Raw genomic sequence first — 18,155 nt, 5'->3', positions numbered from 1 at the left:
AACGCTCATATTTGTTTGGCACAGTTTTTACGCCCGATGCCCTTCCTGACGCAACCCTCTGCATTTATCCGGGCTTGGGACCGGCCTACAGATTGCACTGGTTTGTGCCCCCATAGGGCTGCATTAAATTGTCACATGACTACACCATAAGAAAAAGACTGAGCAAAAATTATCTCGATGGCATTGTTCCAGGATGGAAACAACTGCTGAACAAACAAACATTTAAGGAGGACTTTGTTCAAAATTTATTTGTACAATAAACCCTCCAATGTGAAGTAATATTATTATTGCCTGGATGCTAGATTGAAAAAAAAAAAAAAAAAAAAAAAAAAATGAAACAAAAGAACATTTTTGAAATCCAAGCAAAATCTGGATATATGGCGGCTTTCACAGCCAAACACAGAAGAAACATGCTTGACCCCGCCCCTGATGTCGCCAGTGATTAGCATTACAGATTATTCATTCTAGCTAAACCAAGATGCCGATGTGTTGTGCGACAAAACTGAGAAAACGCACCCAAATGTCTCCATCCTTAACCTTCCGTGGGGTCAACCTGACAGGTTAAAGCTGTGGCTGTTAAAGGAAATTTGCACGAATTTAATCATTACTGGTCATTAGTCGCTAAGTTATAGCCTCTCGTGCTGGTACGGTAAAACAACATAGGTTATGAGGGTGGCACAGCTGTTCAATCCCGGACCTCCGTGTGTCGAGTTCGCATATTCTCCTCGTGTCTGCGTGTGTGTAACCTGCATCCTGCCCATTGTTCTCCCCGTGTCTGCGTGTGTGTAACCTGTCTCCTGCACGATGACAGCTGGGATAAGCTCAAGCACTCCTGCGACCACCATGTGGCTAAGAAAATGGATGGCTGGCTATATACGTGTAAGCACACAACACTTCTCGGTTACTATTTATGGCAATGCGCGAGTGGAAACCCTCTGCGCCCCATCTCCCTTCATCCCCACCGCCGGTCGATCGCGAGAAGCTGGCTGCTTGAAAAGTACAACTTGGGGTAGAAAAAAAGTCTGGCCACGCCTGCTGTATATTCATTACATCGAAACCAAATCAGAAAAGCATGAAATCTACACGGTCCTTATAATGGGACTGTTATTGTTTGTCGTCTGCGACACACCCCTCCCAACACATCGAGTTCCGCCTGTGTGTATTCTGGCTCAAATGCTTGAACATTGTACATTCTTATTTTTGTTTTGTTTGCTCAATGGTGGGAGTAGTAATAACACAGAGCACAGACTCTGTTATACTCGCTTTGTTGGCTCTGAGCACATAACACTTCCCAGTTACTATTTACAGAGATCCGCGTGTGTAACCTCCACCGCCCAACTCCCGCCGCCGGTCGTACGCGAGAGGCTGGCTGCTTGAAAAGTACAAGTTGGGTTAAAAAAAAAAAAAAAAAGTCTGGCCACGCCTGCTATATCTTCTCTACATCTCAACCAACTCCTCAGAAAAGCATCAAACAAATCTCCGCAGTTTATATAATGGGATTATCGTTTGTCGTTAGTGCCACGCACCCTCTCCAACATGTCAAGTGCTGGCTGTGTGTATTCTGGCTTAAGCGCACAGGTTTATACATCATGCTATTTTTATTTTGATTGTTTGTAATCATTTTTCACAAAAGTGGGCCACAAAATTCAGATAATGGACGTTCTCTGTTCGGTGAAATGTATCCACGAGCAATGGGGGGTGAGAACGGCAAGCGCTGGAGCCGTGGCAAACGTTGATTGGCTGTCAGTTTTCCAGCCAGGCTCATTGGAACGTCTGCGCAAGAGAGGAATTTTGATGATACTTTTCCAATTTTGAAATGTTTCTTGGTTAAATCTGTGGATAACTGTGGCATTAAAAGAAACACTGAAACCTCATCTACTAAGTTTTATTGTGTGTTCCCATTCCTATTAGTTTGGACTAAGTATTCCTTTAAGGCTCATATCAATTTTGCCAGAAGACATCTTGATGAGACCCAAGATTTTTGGGAAAATAATCTGCAGTCCGATGAGACAAAAGTTTAATATTTCTGAAGGTGTGCCATTCCATTTGTCATAAAAATAACATTTCAGAAAAAGATCATCATACTAACATTAAAATATGGGGATGGTAGTATGTTGGCCTGGGGCTGTTACACTGCTTCAGGACCTGGAACATTTTAACTTTAACAATGGAACTACGAATTCTACTGTCTACCAAAAAATCCTCAAGAATATCCAACTACCTGTTCATGACCTCTAGCTGAAACAAACGTGTTTTACAGCAGGACAATGATCCATAACACACCAGCAAGTTCACCTCTGAATGGGTGAAGAAAAACAAAATTAAGATTCTGGAGTGGTGTAGTGAATGTCCTGATGTGAATCCTATAGCGATACTGTTGCGTGACCTTATAAAAATATGGTTAATGCTTGAAAACCCTCCAATGTAGCTGAACTACAATAATTCTGCAAATGGGCTGAAATTCCTCCACAGCGCTGTACAAGACTCATTGCAAGTTATCGCAAATGCTTGATTGCAGTTGTTGCTACTAAGTGTGGTCCAACCAGTTATTATTTTTCGGGACCAATTATTTTTTCACACCGTACACGTAGGTTTGGATTTTTTCCCCTCTTATCATAAAAACCTTCATTTGAAACCTCCATTTTTGTTTACCTGTGCTTTCTTTTCACACCACTGTCCATGGTTTCCAAATGATAATGAACTTTGTTATTTGACTCCTAGAAAATTTTCAGTATGTAGTATCGTATAGTATATATAGTATAATATCAATACATACATCAATACATTTGAGAGTGAACACAATGAGCATCAGTGTCTGACTGCAAAGCTTAGATGAAGGTAGAGGTCTCAAACTCAATGTACCTTGGAGCCACTGGAGGCAGAGTCTGGACCGCAGCCTCGGCACACACACACACACTCGCAATTTAAATTGGAAATGTAAAAAAGAAAATCCTTCTCAAATGTCTTTTTTATCTTTTAACACAAAACAAAATAACGATGCTAGTGTAAACAATGTGTGTGGAAAAACTACTTGTAAAACTCTCCATTGCAACAATGCTGTAACTTTCACTCATTGAAAAATATTTCTGTGCTTGCATCAAGCTTGGTCGATGTCACGGCCCCGAGAGCCATATACCCAGCTGTAATTGGTGGGTTTGTAAGATCCACATACAAAACTGTAAAAGTGCCATTCATTTAAAACTCATAGGCTGCACAAACAAACTTTCATATTAAGGTGGGGGCAACAAAATATCATCTCTGTCATGTGCCAGTTTGAGACCCCTGGTTTAATACATAGTAGACACAGCATTAGCTGGGAAGTCTAACAAGCACACAAAATGTAAAGAGGATGGAGGTCCGGTTACCGGTAATTTCTGGCTTGGTCCTGAGGTTTCTGCAAGAGCCTCTGCTGCCAGTACAGGACCAATTGTTGCCTTCTCCAACAAGCAAAGCTGCTGTGTAATGCTGGCCATTTCTTCATGGAGATGCTCAGTTTGAATATTGATCTCCGCAATCTTCTCAGCAGCAGATGCTAATAGGGATGCCTCTTTGAGATCTACAAGGTGTAGGGTCCTCTTTTCTTCCAGATGTACCAATCTTTGAAGTGCATCAAACTGACTGCTCACATACGCCTCCAGTTCCGCTGCAGACATCTGTGTTATGATTGAAAGGACAGAGAAGTATAACTAATTAATACATAGCCATCAAAGTCAAGAGTAAACCTTATATCATATTATAATGTATTTACAAAAGCAGTGGGGAACAATTTACTCAACTGCAAATGCTGTGGTCCCCCCATAGGCCTTTATTTGTATTCATATACTGTACTTTACATGAAAAATAAGATATGTTCCTGTTATATTACATTTTATGGCAAGTGGAATTTTAGTTTATAACAAAATAAACATGAATAAATATCATGAGGAAATGCCATGAAATGTCAAGAACCGAGGCCGACTGGATGGAAATTCCAAGGCTTCCTGGAAGATTAAAAATGGATGCACACAACCTGTGATCACATGCCTAATTGTACTGTAATTAAATTTGCATTTAAGATACAATTTCTAAATAATGTCAGAATATTCAGTTCGTCCGCACATTTTAATTAATCAGAGAAATTGTTCAAGAGATGCTGGCTTGGATAGCAATGACGTAAGCAACTGTTGGAGTTTGGCGTTTTAATGGGCTATGTACCTCTTGAACTTTACACCGATCTGAACAGAATGATCAGATTGACCAATAACTTGTATTCGATGTAATGTGTTAATTTGCTGATCCGATCAAAGATGTCATTGATCAAAACTGCGAATTAAGACATTGGCACAATCTTGTTTATTCCGAGAACATGCCGTGCTGCCATCTTTTATGTTTGAATCAGAAACAGGGTTCGAGACTGCCACAAAAATGGTTGCATACACGACCCTTTTTACACTGTGTCCAAGTAAAAAAAATGTAATCTGGTTGCACCTGCGCACTTGAATGTTTTAATGATCCCTCTAACACTAACAATATACTGCAAGACATCGTTACTCAAAGTCACTGTCTTTTTTTTTTATCCTCTGATTCCTCTCCTGTCCTGAAAAGAGAGCACCGTTTCGTTATTATGAATGGTTCATGGGCGCACGCACGGCCTCACCACGACTCAGAGCAACCCTTGCATGGCGGAGTGGACACGGGCTGGTTGCGGAGCAGTGCCCTCAATCATCGGGCAAGGAGATGCCATCAGCAAGGGCGCAGGTGGTACTGGTATCCACTCAGATTCATAATGACACAATCACGGAAATTGAACACACCATCACCGCACCGTGTCTCACGCCTCACACTGTAAAATGTGTTGCTGAACTTAAAGTAAGAATTTGCACAGATAATTTCTGAGTTGCTCTGCTTGGATACATCTTGCAGCATGTACTCAATAATATCTGAATTGAAATTCATTCAAAATATTTTGGGGAAAAAGTTCCAACTTTTATTATTATTTTTTTTTTACTCTGAGAGAACGCAATTTATTTTTTTTTTTTCTCCATCGCCTGCGCCCTGTGACTAGGGTCTTTAAAAACAGGTAACACGTGGTGCCTGTTGTATTGTTCAGAAAAATGACTAATTGTGTCTTTTTGTGCTTTTTTTTTGTAAACAAAAAACTTAAAACCAAAGAGACATGACTCAGCGTCTAAGTCTCAAGGCTACCACACACAGACCGATGCAGCACTGTCACACAGTGTGTGTGGTTTGGCAACTGTTTTCAAGAGTGGCCGATCTGATGGATTCAGTTTTTGCTACAATTAAAAATGTTAACCACCCACGAATCCCTTGCAGCTTACATCCAATCAGAATGCACACGCTTTCACTCACGCTGAAAATAAATTTCTAGGTTTTTACAAAAACGAGATTCTGGACAGCAACTGCACCACCTCAAGCCAAATAATTGCCTTATATAAACCATCATGTGTTTTCCATCAATACTTAACTATATTCATAATGTATAATGTGCTGATGGACCAACAAGCAAAGCTTCTGAACAAACTTTAAGAAGATGGGACATACAATCTCATTAGGTACGTTTAAATAAAGTCACCAAGACTCCTTTAAAGTGCGGGTGACTTCCCTATAAAAATTCTAAAATAGATATTGTAATGAAAAATACATATAACAGTATTCACTTCGTCTATACGAAAGAAAAAAAAAAGTGAGCAGAGAGCGCATCATCCATGCATAAAGTTGCACAATTGAGTGTCCCTCGACATCCAAGTGGTCGCCATATTAGTCGCGTCATCTGTCCTTGACGTCATCGTTACTTCCGCCGTTGAAAACGCGCAGCGCCTGCTACTATGGAAGCCGAACAACAGAGATATTCAGATTTTTCCAACGACCCTTCTGACACGGAAGCTCTTTTCGAAAAGGACAACACCACATAACCGAGTGAAGTTAGCGGGGCAATATTACACTATTGTTTCGAGCGCTCAGGGCAATATTACACTATCGTTTCGAGCCATATTCAGATGATATGCCATCACGGCAAACCGCATCCCGGCTGATCCACTTGCGCGGCGGAGATGAGCTATCGGGGCTCATCGCAGCCGGCCGGTCTTGGTTTGTGTTCACAGTCGAGCCGGCGCGCTTCATGCGAGCACGCGACTGAGTAACGCATTCTCAGCTGGGTTCTTCAGAGCCGCCCCCGTCGCAAAGCCTGACGCGCAGCCTTCGCGGAAGATGTGACCGCCGAACGCGGCGCCTCAGCCAGTGTGGCTGAGTTTCAGCCCACCATGCTATACAAGGAGGGGTTGGAGCCGAGCTATGTTGCAGGCTGAGTGAGACATTGTCGGCTGGGCGACACATCGACACATTTCATAGGCGGATCTTTTGTTACGTTATGAGAGAGACCGATTACGTGGTCCGCCCCAAACTATTATTTTTTTTAGTAGCTGTATGGGCACATCAACACATTTCATACGCGGATCTTTTGCTACGTTATGAGAGAGACCGATTACGTGGTCCGCCCCAAACAATTTTTTTTTAGTAGCTGTATACACACCTACCTGTTATTTGGAACCCACGAAGCTCTCGTCCTTTGCACCCATGCAATCCATTTTTCACAACGAACAGGGCCTCTTTCAAACTTATGAAGGGTAATTCCATTCTCCCGAGTGTTCAAGCAATGTCCAGCAATGCAATTAGCCGGCATTTTGGCTAACACGAAGGAACAACGAGCTACCTTCGCGGCGGTAAAACAAATGGAAACAAACAAGTCTACAAGGGGGCGCCACTGTCCTTTAGGTCACTTCCTGCTTCTTCTCAACAACAAATTCCTGAGAGGATTTTCATGGCGGGAGTTACAAAAAGCTGTATACGTCAAAATCATGTTTTGTGGTGAAAAAACACATGGGACCATATTGCTGTGGGTTTTTCATGAATAATATACCAAAAATCATCCGTTTGAGGACACTTGAGCTTTAAAATATCCACACTCGAAGGAGGCCCCATAACTCAGTGGTTAGAGCATTGGTTTGGTAAACAAGGGAAGGGTTGTATCAGGAAGGGCATCCAGTGTTTAACAAAAAAAAAAAAAAAACTGTGCCAAACCAAAATGAACGTTCATCTGAGATGACACGCTGTGGCGACCCCTAAAGCCGAAAGAAACTCTCATGCTTTTATTCCTGATTCCTGGCTGTGTCCACTATCTTTAACGACTTGCCGCTTCCTCACCATTATGCTACATTTTTATGGTTTAAAAAATGCCATAAAGCATAATATATTGTTCTGTATATCCAGCATCAAACACCTACACAGGTTTGCTATTCAGGGTGTCACTCAATGTGTGAGGTCACCAACGGCATCTTTTATTTTTATGCGATGGACTGTTCGAGTTGCGTTTGACCACATTTCACAGTGTACAGCTGGCTGCAAAGCATGTAACAGTGTTTTCTTGAGACTTAAGAATGCAATACAAATCCATTAACTGAGCCACTTATCCTCACAACAGTAACAAGAGTGCTGGAGCCTCTCCCAGCTATCATCGGCCGGGAGGCAGTGCACATCCTGAACCGGTTGCCCGACAATCGCAGGGCACATAGAAACAACCAAACAAATACTTCAAAACACCCCGAAGGTCAGATTAAAACAGTTTATGTTGTCTGTGCTTACGTTATTGTAAAATACAATCAGCAAGATTACCTTTCATCGTCTTTACTGACTGGGAGGCCCTCGTTCAGAAAACTGACCACGTCCTGTCATTGCAAAGTTTGAATACTTTGAGGGTAAAGTGTTTGTAGAGTCCAAAGGACAAGACCTCAAAGGAATTTTGTTTGGAAAAAACAATTAATTCCCCAATTAAATCAACGAGAGGTACAACATTTTATACCCCTTGATGAGAATTTACCAAAACAAAGGCAAAGTAGCATGTTTGGTGATCGACAGGTTGTATGTCGACAGCCAAATATTTCGGGATGCCAGCACCACACCCTGGTTCTTCTTTATATGTACTTCTTTTGATTTGTTGCTATTGTGAATGATTAAAAGTGTATTATATTCTGTTTCATTCTTTTCACTTTTAGTCAATCGTAATAATATTCACTCTCATCACTCTGCTCTCATTCACTCTAATCACTCAGCTCTCCTGTTGTCCTTGATTCCAAGAGCACTAAACACACAATTTGGTCAAAATTCTTTTTCCACACCACAAACCACCACTAGGACACATCGTATTATCCCATTGTCACTGTTTGTTTTCTGTTTATTGTTTGTGCCCTTCTATTACCCTTCTATGTGCCCTGGCTTTGTAGTACATAACTATAGCACAGTCTGTCTCTAAAGAACATTTGTCAACACAATATCTACAAATCCCTTGAAAACTGTTAAAAAAGCAGCCACAAAGAATGGATAGTACCAAATCTATTTAAAATGATACACACACCTATTATATGTCACACTTAACATTCGTGTCTAGGAATGTCAATGCCATTCGTTCGCGGGCAAAGACAATCAAAATTATGGATTGTACCACTAAATTGAAAACGGATGACCTCCCATTACAAGAAACATATTAAATCAGAAGAAAAATGCCTCACTGACACTAATTTCACTTAGCTTTCCTTGGCCTTTTATAATTGTAGACAAAGAAGAGTTGCGTTATGTCTATAAAAGTCTACTTATTATAATAATGGTCCTGGAGTAGGGCGGCACAGCTGTAGAGCTCTGACCTCACAGTTCTGAGGACCGGGGTACAAATCTATCGTGTCACACAAACCAAAATATAGGATGTGCATCATAGGTAAAGAGTGACGTTTCTGTGAAGCTTCTCCTGCAAAGCAAAATGATAAATCTCTCAAAAGTGTACAAATTAATATCTTGTACTACATAAATTGGGAAGAAGCCCTTTCCATGTCTGCTGAGAATAACTGTTGGATACAAATACAAATATGTATAATACATTTAGAACAGGGGTAGGCAAACTACGGCTCTGTGGCCACATCCAGCCTGTTGATCATTACAATCCGGCCCACCCAAAAATGATACAGTATTGCCCAAATTATGTCAAAATCATGACTACATTTATTGGACCTTGTCAAAAATGGCAAATGGCTCCACCAAGTTTGCCGTTGCGATTGTTGAATCTACATTGCACAGTGAAGGTGCAATACCATAAAAGTGTAAAGTAATGCACAATTTCAATGTTGCTACACTCTTTTGATTTTCCTTTGGAAAATGTTTTGTTTTGTCTTTTTAATTATATACGTTTTTAATTTTTTTTTTTAAAGTTTTATGAGTGTGTTAAATGTGCAATGCACTGTGGGTCATCCCAATGTGCACTGTCATCAATTGGAGGTTAAGGGTGGTCTCACTGAATGATTTACAATACTTATGTTAATATCTAAAATGAAAAGTGAGAACTTTCAACTTCATTGTAGTCCGTACTCTGTGCTAGTTTTATGCGCTGCACAGCTGACATCACCTAAATAAGTGTTTTTTCCCCTGCCTTCATTCATCCAGTTTTGCTAGTTAAACAGTTGTGTAATCTTGTCCTGTCCCTTGCTCTTCACATCAAAATTATGGTGGTGGGAGCAATTGTGTGTGTGTGTTTGTATGCCCCGGATATCAAACCCCCCACTTTTACATTTCCGTACACACACGCAAACACTTGGTTGCCTTCATGGTGCAAAATAGGCCTCCATACATCCATCCTTCCATCCATCTACAGTGAAGAAAATAAGTATTTGAACACCCTGCTATATTGCAAGTTCTCCAAGGAGGAGGGGTCTGAAATTTTCATCGTAGGTGCATGTCCACTGTGAGAGAGTTAATCTAAAAAGAAAAATCCAGAAAGCACAATGTATGATTTTTTTAATGATTTATTTGCGTAATACAGCTGGAAATAAGTATTTGAAAACCTATCAGCTACAATTCTGACCCTCAAAGACCTGTTAGTCTGCCTTTAAAAGTCCACCTCCACTTCATGTATTATCCTGAATCAGATGTAACTGTGTGATGTCGTGAGCTGAATAAAGACACCTGTCCACCCCATACAATCAGTAAGACTCAAACTTGTAACATGGCCGAGACCAAAGACCTGTCCAAAGACACCAGAGACCAAATTGTACAACTACACACGGCTGGAAAGGGCTACGGAGAAATTGCCAAGCAGCTTGGTGAAAAATGTCCACTGTTGGAGCAATCATTAGAAAATGGAAGAAGCTAAACATGACGGTCAATCTCAATCGGAGTGGTCTCAATGATGCGTCAGGAAGGGCATCCGGTGTAAAAATTGTGCCAAACATATATATGCGTTCATCTGACATGACATGCTGTGGCGACCCCGAAAGGGACAAGCCGAAAGAAACACACTATCAGCTAGAATTCTGACCCTCAAAGAGCTGTTAGTCTAACTTTAAGAGTACACCTCCACTCCATGTATTGTCCTGAATCAGATGCACCTGTGTGAGGTCGTTAGCTGCATCATGACACCTGACCTCCCCATACAATCAGTAAGACTCAAACTTGTAACACGGCCAAGACCAAAGAGCTGTCCAAAGACACCAGAGACAAAATTGATGAAAAAAAGGTCCACTGTTGGAGCAATCATTAGAAAATGGAAGAAGCTAAATATGACGGTCAATCTCAATCGGAATGGAGCCCCATGCAAGATATCACCTCGTGGGGTCTCAATGAAACTTAGAAAGGTGAGGAATCAGCTCTGGACTACATGACAGTACTTGGTCAATGACCTCAAAGAGCTGGGACCACCGTTTCCAAGGGGACAGTAATACACTAAGACGTCATGAAATCATGCATGGCACGGAAGGTTCCCCTGCTTAAACCAGCACATGTCAAGGCCCGTCGTAATTTTACCATGACCATTTAGATGATACAGAGGAGTCATGGGAGAAAGTTTAGTGGTCAGATGAGACCAAAATGGAACTTTTTGGTCACAATTCCACTAACTGTGTTTGGAGGAAGATGAATTATGAACACCATCCCTATTGTGAATCATGTGGGTGGTAACACACTTTGGGGGTGTTTTTCTGCAGATGGGACAGAACGACTGCACTGTATTAAGGAGAGGATGGCCGCGCCCATGTATTGTGAGATTTTGGGGAACAACCTCTTTCCCTCAGTCAGAGCATTGAAGATGGGTTGTGGCACGGTCTTTCAACATGACAATGACCCGAAGCACACAGGCAGGAAAACCAAGGAGTAGCTCCGTAAGAAGCATATCAAGGTTCTGGGATGGCCTACCCAGTCTCCAGACCTAAACCCAATAGAAAATATTTGGAGGGAGCTGAAACAACGTGTTTCTCAGCAGCAGCCCAAAAACCTATCTCATCTAGAGAAGATCTGTGTGGAGGAGGGGCCCAAAATCCCTCATGCAGTGTGTGCAAACCTGGTGAACAACTACAGGAAAGTTTTGACCTCTGTAATTGCAAACAAAGGCTACTGTACCATATCTATCTATCTTGAGTCTAATCGCCCTTTCCAATAAATATGCATGTCATGGAGTTGTTAAAGATCTAGTTAACTAATGTGAAGATAATTCTATTAAACGGGAAAAACAAAGATGCTACCAATGTCAATCGGTGGCTAAATCTCATCAAAAACTATACTGCTTTAGAAAAAAAACTTAGCAGAAAAAAATAAATAAATTAATAAATACTTAAGAGCTCTTGTCACCTTTCCTGAATGTCTAGACTCTTGATTCCTTTGCCTAGGTTGGGTGCTTTCTGAAAATAACAAGACTATTTCCTTAAGTGTGAAAATAAACTTCTGATATATTTATTATTTGTTGTCAAAGTTGTTGTTGTTGATCATTATTGTATTTACTTAGTTACGGTTTTCTGACATTTCAGATCGATTTGCATGGTGAGGGGGCAGATGCATGGAGTGGGGATCTTCTTCTCTTGTCCCTGTGTTTGTGGTTCCGGCTGCTGTGGGGGCCTGACTTTCTTCACTCCTTCCTGATTTCAGGGATGGTGGGAGGACCACTCGCGTGACCTCCCGGGATGTATTGGTGGTGTGATGCTGACTGGTTGGCGGACCACCCGAGGCCCCTCGTGCTGTCCAGTGGGTGCCATTTGGGTGGGTCACTAGGCCCGACCCCGCCCTCGACTGATTAGGTAGGGTCCTCAGCCTCCATAGGGCAGGCACACCAAACAAGAAAACCAAAACTGTCAATTCACTTGGATGTGTACGCAGGCACACACCCCTGGGACTCTTAATAGGAGAAATGTTTGTGTGTACCGCCCCCCTGTACTTTCACTCCATAGATTTCTATAATTTAATTAGTTAATCCTAACACATTTAAGTTGTGTATTCACAAGCTTTATTCTGAATGCTTCTTTTCCCATCCCTGTCCTGTCCTTCCCCCACAGAGTGTAGTGCTACAGCCCCAGGCAATATCTACATTTAATGTTGCTTTGTTGGAGGTATGTATTGAATTTTTTTTTCTTTCACGTACTAGTTATAACTAGCGCTTTATCTTTTGTCTTTGTTTTCTTTCCCCTCTACAAGGCTTTTTCAGTTCGACTGATCAACTTCTCAATAAATATTAATTATAATACTTTGTAAAATTAACAAAATTACAGAGGAAGCCTTGAAAACTACAATGTGCTCCAATAAAACTGTTCTGGCAGAAAAAGGATACAAATCCTCTATTCTGTTTGACCTGACAGCCGAACAGGACAAAAAAAAAAAAAATAAATAAATAAAAATTCACACCTAAGGGCAATTTAGAGTCCACAATTAATACGTTTTTGGGATGTGGGAGGAAAGCAGAGTGTCTCTAAAAAACCCTCACAGGGAGAGGAAGAACATGCAAACGCAACACAAGCAGCGTCAGGATTTGAACCCCGGTCTTCTGTTGGGCTCACACTCTAATCTGTCTAATCAGTCAATATTCATCAATCTGGAAAATACAGGATACTTTCAATTTCGCAGTGAGACTTACTTTGAAGTAACTGCAAAGCCCGTGCTGCTACCAGGACTACATGCAGATGATCCAATTGGGAATACCATCCATTTTCTTAGCTGCTTATCCTCACAAGGTTCGCAGGAGAACTGAAGCCTATCCTGTTGTAATTGGGCAAGGTACATCCTGAACTGGTTGCCAGCCAATCGCAGGGCACGTGGAGACAGACAATAGTCACACTCACAGTCACACCTTGGGGCAATTTAGAGTGTTCAATTAATGTTGCACATTTTTGGGATGTGGTAGCACAGTGGATCAGCTGGAAAGCATTGGCCTCACAGTTCTGAGGACCTGAGTTCAATCCTAGCTCTCCCTGTGTGGAGTTAGCATGTTCTCCTTGTGCCTTTGTGGGTTTTCTCTGGGCACTCTGGTTTCCTCCCACATCCCAAAAACATCTAACATTAATTGGACACCCTAAATTGCCCATAGGTGTGATTGTGAGTGCGGCTGTTTGTCTCTATATACCCTGCGATTGGCTGGCAACCAGTTCAGGGTGTACCCTGCCTCTTGCCCGTTGACAGGTGGTTTTGGTTTGTTTTTTTAAATATACTAGCATGGACAAAAATCTGATGGACATTAGGGTCTCACTAAATAAGATGGTGAAGCTTATTCCTGCTCACCTCAACACAGCACTCATCGCCCTCTCAGGACAATGGATACATGTTACAGATTGAGTAATATTTTCAATAAAACAATCATTCTGCGGTGACCGCCACCTGCCTCTAACTGATGTAAAATGGTGAACATCCCAGGATTGCCATTCGACAATTCTTTGCCATCCTGTTGTTATAAAAAAATTTTACTTCTGTACCAAACAGCCCTCAGTTGATGTTAGTTGTTAAAAAAAAAAAAAGTGGGGGAAAAATTGCAACAGCTTGAACAGTTTTGACAGCTTTCAGGGAGTCTTATTGAAGTAGTGTAGGGTATATTGTAACTGCCTCCAAAGTTCAAGTCCCATTTGATTTCTAACTTCCATGGGGTTTCAAGACTTACTTTAGCCTTCAGTGTGTGAATGAGGTCATCAAGAGAATATGCGCCCAGCCAGATTTGACAGAGAACGCCCACATTTCAGGGTTGGTCCACCCAGAGTGCGTAGCTGCCACAAGGCTATGGAGATTTAAATTAACCCAACAATGCGGCCAGCCAGAAGAATGCCCACCTATACTTCTTTTCTGACTTATGCACAATGGAGAATATGGCCCTAAATATTTAACGCATCATTGTCCCATTAACATGACTTTATTTGTAAAAGTTTTAGCTGTGCATGAAATATTTGATGTTGATGACAAATAAAATAAAACAATGTTGGTCAGAAGAGCACAGAGCTCCAAGACTTAACACCTCTCGCCTACATGTAACAACGATTTTGAGTCTCCTATTGATCAGAGTTACAACAAAATATTAAAATTATAATGAAAAAAACGTTCCAGAGAACTATTTATCTTAATGCTAGAATAACGTTAATCTACAAAAAGATTTTATAGAACCCTGAATTTTGCAGGGTCAAGCTGGTTTACACAACATACGCCACAGTGCTTAAAACTTACTAAAAGTGAAGAAAAGGACAAGTAATGAAATTCCCAGTAATCATTAGCTGCAACTTTCAGTGGGGTTTATCAGTGCTAAATGAGACTTAAGTTCCCCTCAATGAAATAAGTTATTGCAGATATCAACAGTCTAATTGGACTCTGGTGAGTATCACTTCAGCAACATGCAGATGAGTTCATCAACTTCAACGATTATTGGGTCAGCACATTTGATAAGATGACAATCACATCTTGCCATTAGTCAAACAAGTGTAATGAGGCAAGGTAATGACTTCCTGGGGCGAGGAAAGTGTTATCATTGTTTTATTTTGCTTTATTCTGTTTAGCTTGCTAATTGATCTACATGCATCTCAATAGAAAAGGACTGGTAATGCCAAATTGGAACATTCAACACCAGCAACTATCAATGTTCTGTTGATAATAGTGGTAATGCTAATCATGGAAAAGAAATAAACAATGTAATACAGTGAAGAAAATAAGTAATTGAATACCCTGCTATATTGCAAGTTCTCCCATTTAGAAATCATGGCATGTCATGTTGAAAGACCCAGCCATGACCCATCTTCAATGCGCTGACTGGGGGAAAAGAGGTTGTTCCCCAAAATCTCACAAAACATGGCTGCGCTCATCCTCTCCTTAATACAGTGCAGTCGTCCTGTCCCATGAGCAGAAAAACACCCCCAAGGCATGATGCTACCTACCACCCCCATGCTTCACAGTAGTGATGGTGTTCTTAGGATGGAACTCACCATTCATCTTCCTCCAAACAGTTGGTGGAATTATGACCAAAAAGTTCAATTTTGGTCTCACCTGACCACAAAACTTTCCCCCATGACTCCTCTGTATCATCCAAATGGTCATTGGCAAACTTAAGACAGGCCTAGACGTGCTTGTTTAAGCAGGGGAACTTTCCGTGCCATGCATGATTTCAAACCATGATGTCTTAGTGTATTACCAACAGTCACCTTGGAAACGGTGGTCCCAGCTCTTTTCAGGTCATTGACCAAGTCCTGTCGTGTAGTCCTGGGCTGATTCCTCACCTTTCTAAGTATCATTGAGACCCCACGAGGTGATATCTTGCATGGGGCTCCATTCCGATTGAGATTGACCGTCATATTTAGCTTCTTCCATTTTCTAATGATTGCTCCAACAGTGGACCTTTTTTTCATCAATTTTGTCTCTGGTGTCTTTGGACAGCTCTTTGGTCTTGGCCGTGTTACAAGTTTGAGTCTTACTGATTGTATGGGGAGGTCAGGTGTCATGATGCAGCTAACGACCTCACACAGGTGCATCTGATTCAGGACAATACATGGAGTGGAGGTGTACTCTTAAAGTTAGACTAACAGCTCTTTGAGGGTCAGAATTCTAGCTGATAGTGTGTTTCTTTCGGCTTGTCCCTTTCGGGGTCGCCACAGCATGTCATGTCAGATGAACGCATATATATGTTTGGCACAATTTTTACACCGGATGCCCTTCCTGACGCAACCCTTCTCAGGGAGTGGAGGCCCCAGTGGAATACGAACCCACAACCCCTGGTTTACCAAACCAGTGCTCTAACCACTGAGCTATGGGCCACAGAATTCTAGCTGATAGACAGGTGTTCAAATACTTATTTGCAGCTGTATCACACAAATAAATCATTAAAAAAAAATCATACATTGTCATTTCTGGATTTTTCTTTTTAGAATATCTCTTCACAGTGGACATGCACCTACGATGAAAATTTCAAATCCCTCCATGCTTCCTAAGTGGGAGAACTTGCAATATAGCAGGGTGTTCAAATACTTATTTACTTCATTGTATATAAAGACCTCCAAGACCTCTTCCAAGTCTTACTTAAAAAGCTCTATTACAAATATCTTGAAAAAAAGGTTTTGAATACAGAAAAAAAAAAAAAAATCACAAAAGTGAAAACAAAACATTTAAAAAATGTTATCTTAATTAGATTTAGAAATAAACACTGAAGATGCAATAAAGTGCTGCACATACAGTAAATACATGTTGAGCATAAGAGAATACATCCATCCATCCATTTTCCTAGCTGCTTATCCTCAACAAGGGTTGCGGGGAATGCTGGGAGCCTTTCCCAGCTATCAACGGGCAGGAGGCACAGTACACCCTGAACTGGTTGCCAGCCAATCGCAGTGCACATCAAGACAAACAGCCGTACGCACAATCACACCTAGGGTCAATTTAGAGTGTCCATGTGGGATGTGGGAGGAAACTGGAGTGCCCAGAGAAAACCCACGCAGGCACGGGGAGAGCATGTAAACTCCACACAGGCGGGTCCGGGATTGAACCGGGACCTCAGACCTGTCGAGGCCAACGCTTTCCAACTGAACCACCGTGCTGCCGAGAACATACATTAAAAAATAAAAATATGAAACCAGACAGCTATAGAAGAGTACTTCAACAAGTGAATATTATTGTGTCTATGATAGGCTAATTGATAGTTTGAAGCAGAATCCCTGGAGGTAAACTTTATGCATCCCATCTGTAGATGGAGACAGCAGAGCCTCTTTCTATCACAGGAGGCCATCTGTTTGGGTTTCAAAGCAATTTAACTGCTCACCAGCATACTTATTTAATCGACCTGTTTCCCCACCAAGGATCTTTTTAGCTATGACTTAATACTTACTTATCTCTCGACCTAATGTCACGATATCAAACACCTCGAAGACCCATGCCATGATTTCGACTTGTGTTGTGAATTGGTACCTTGGCTCATCCCCCCCTTTAAAAATACCTATATATATATATATATATATATATATATATATATATATATATATAATTGCCTTTGATGTATTTGATCTTTTTTCTGCATCCCTATACCGAGTGGTAGGAGGAATCTTTTTTTTTTCCAGCATTCAGTCTTAATGAGATCAGAGACTTATTGACAATACCTGGAAAGTAGAGGCAATATCTCTGTATGATGCAATAGCACAGATGCCCTGGATATATATTTGATAGTGCATTAGGACAGCTAAGAATGCGATGCTAAAACTTGCTTGAGACAAAGTACGAGTACAAGTAGTTGCAATAGAACACTCACCAATACTGCTACAGATACTTAATAATGCAATCAGAACTTGCAATTGGGATGAGAACGTTTTATTTACACCAAATTTTGTTCAAAAACAAAAACAAAACACAAACTTGTGGCGCAAGTCAAATATAAGACTTTTTGGGATAACTTGTCTTTACCGACATTTTCCCATCCAACTGTTAGATGGTATGCTGTTGAAATAGTCCTAGTAAGGAGCTCGTGCACGTGACGTCACCATTTTCACTGCGCCATATTGCCAGTCAAATAGAGCTGCTCGACATTGTGGGAGACATTGAACCGGAGGAGAATATTTACAATACCCGAGACCTGTTGTGCTGTTGGATGTCACAACAGACAAGACAGATATTCAAAGAGATCATTCTATGGAATAACAGCTGAAAAGACCAGAAAAGATCGATGGATTTCAGCCATTAAACATGATGGATGGTGCCCAACCAAAATACACACATGCCTGTGTTGCGATGGCTTCGTTTCAGGTAGGAATTGTTCATCTCAATCTCAAATTACCAAGAAGTATTTATAATGCCAAGTTGGCGCATTTGAGAACGATGCATATGAAAAAAAAAACTCAGGTTTACGGAGGTTA

The 18,155-nt window shown here is 41.2% G+C and overlaps 1 protein-coding gene across 5 annotated transcripts in view; it reads right to left on the bottom strand.

Moving 5' to 3' along the window:
- Nucleotides 1–18,155, bottom strand: part of trim44 (tripartite motif containing 44) — a 119,884-nt gene that overhangs the window by 66,956 nt on the left and 34,773 nt on the right. For all 5 annotated transcript variants that reach the window (XM_061821870.1, XM_061821871.1, XM_061821874.1 and 2 more), the window contains one exon: nucleotides 3,366–3,653. In XM_061821870.1, coding sequence (XP_061677854.1) covers nucleotides 3,366–3,653 — 288 coding nt within the window. The remainder of the gene's footprint in view (nucleotides 1–3,365; nucleotides 3,654–18,155) is intronic.

This window comes from Syngnathoides biaculeatus, chromosome 6, assembly GCF_019802595.1.
Source record: "Syngnathoides biaculeatus isolate LvHL_M chromosome 6, ASM1980259v1, whole genome shotgun sequence".
Classification (NCBI taxonomy): Eukaryota; Metazoa; Chordata; class Actinopteri; order Syngnathiformes; family Syngnathidae; genus Syngnathoides; species Syngnathoides biaculeatus.
Note: the sequence above shows the minus strand (reverse complement) of the source record. Positions and strands in the feature narration are given on the sequence as shown.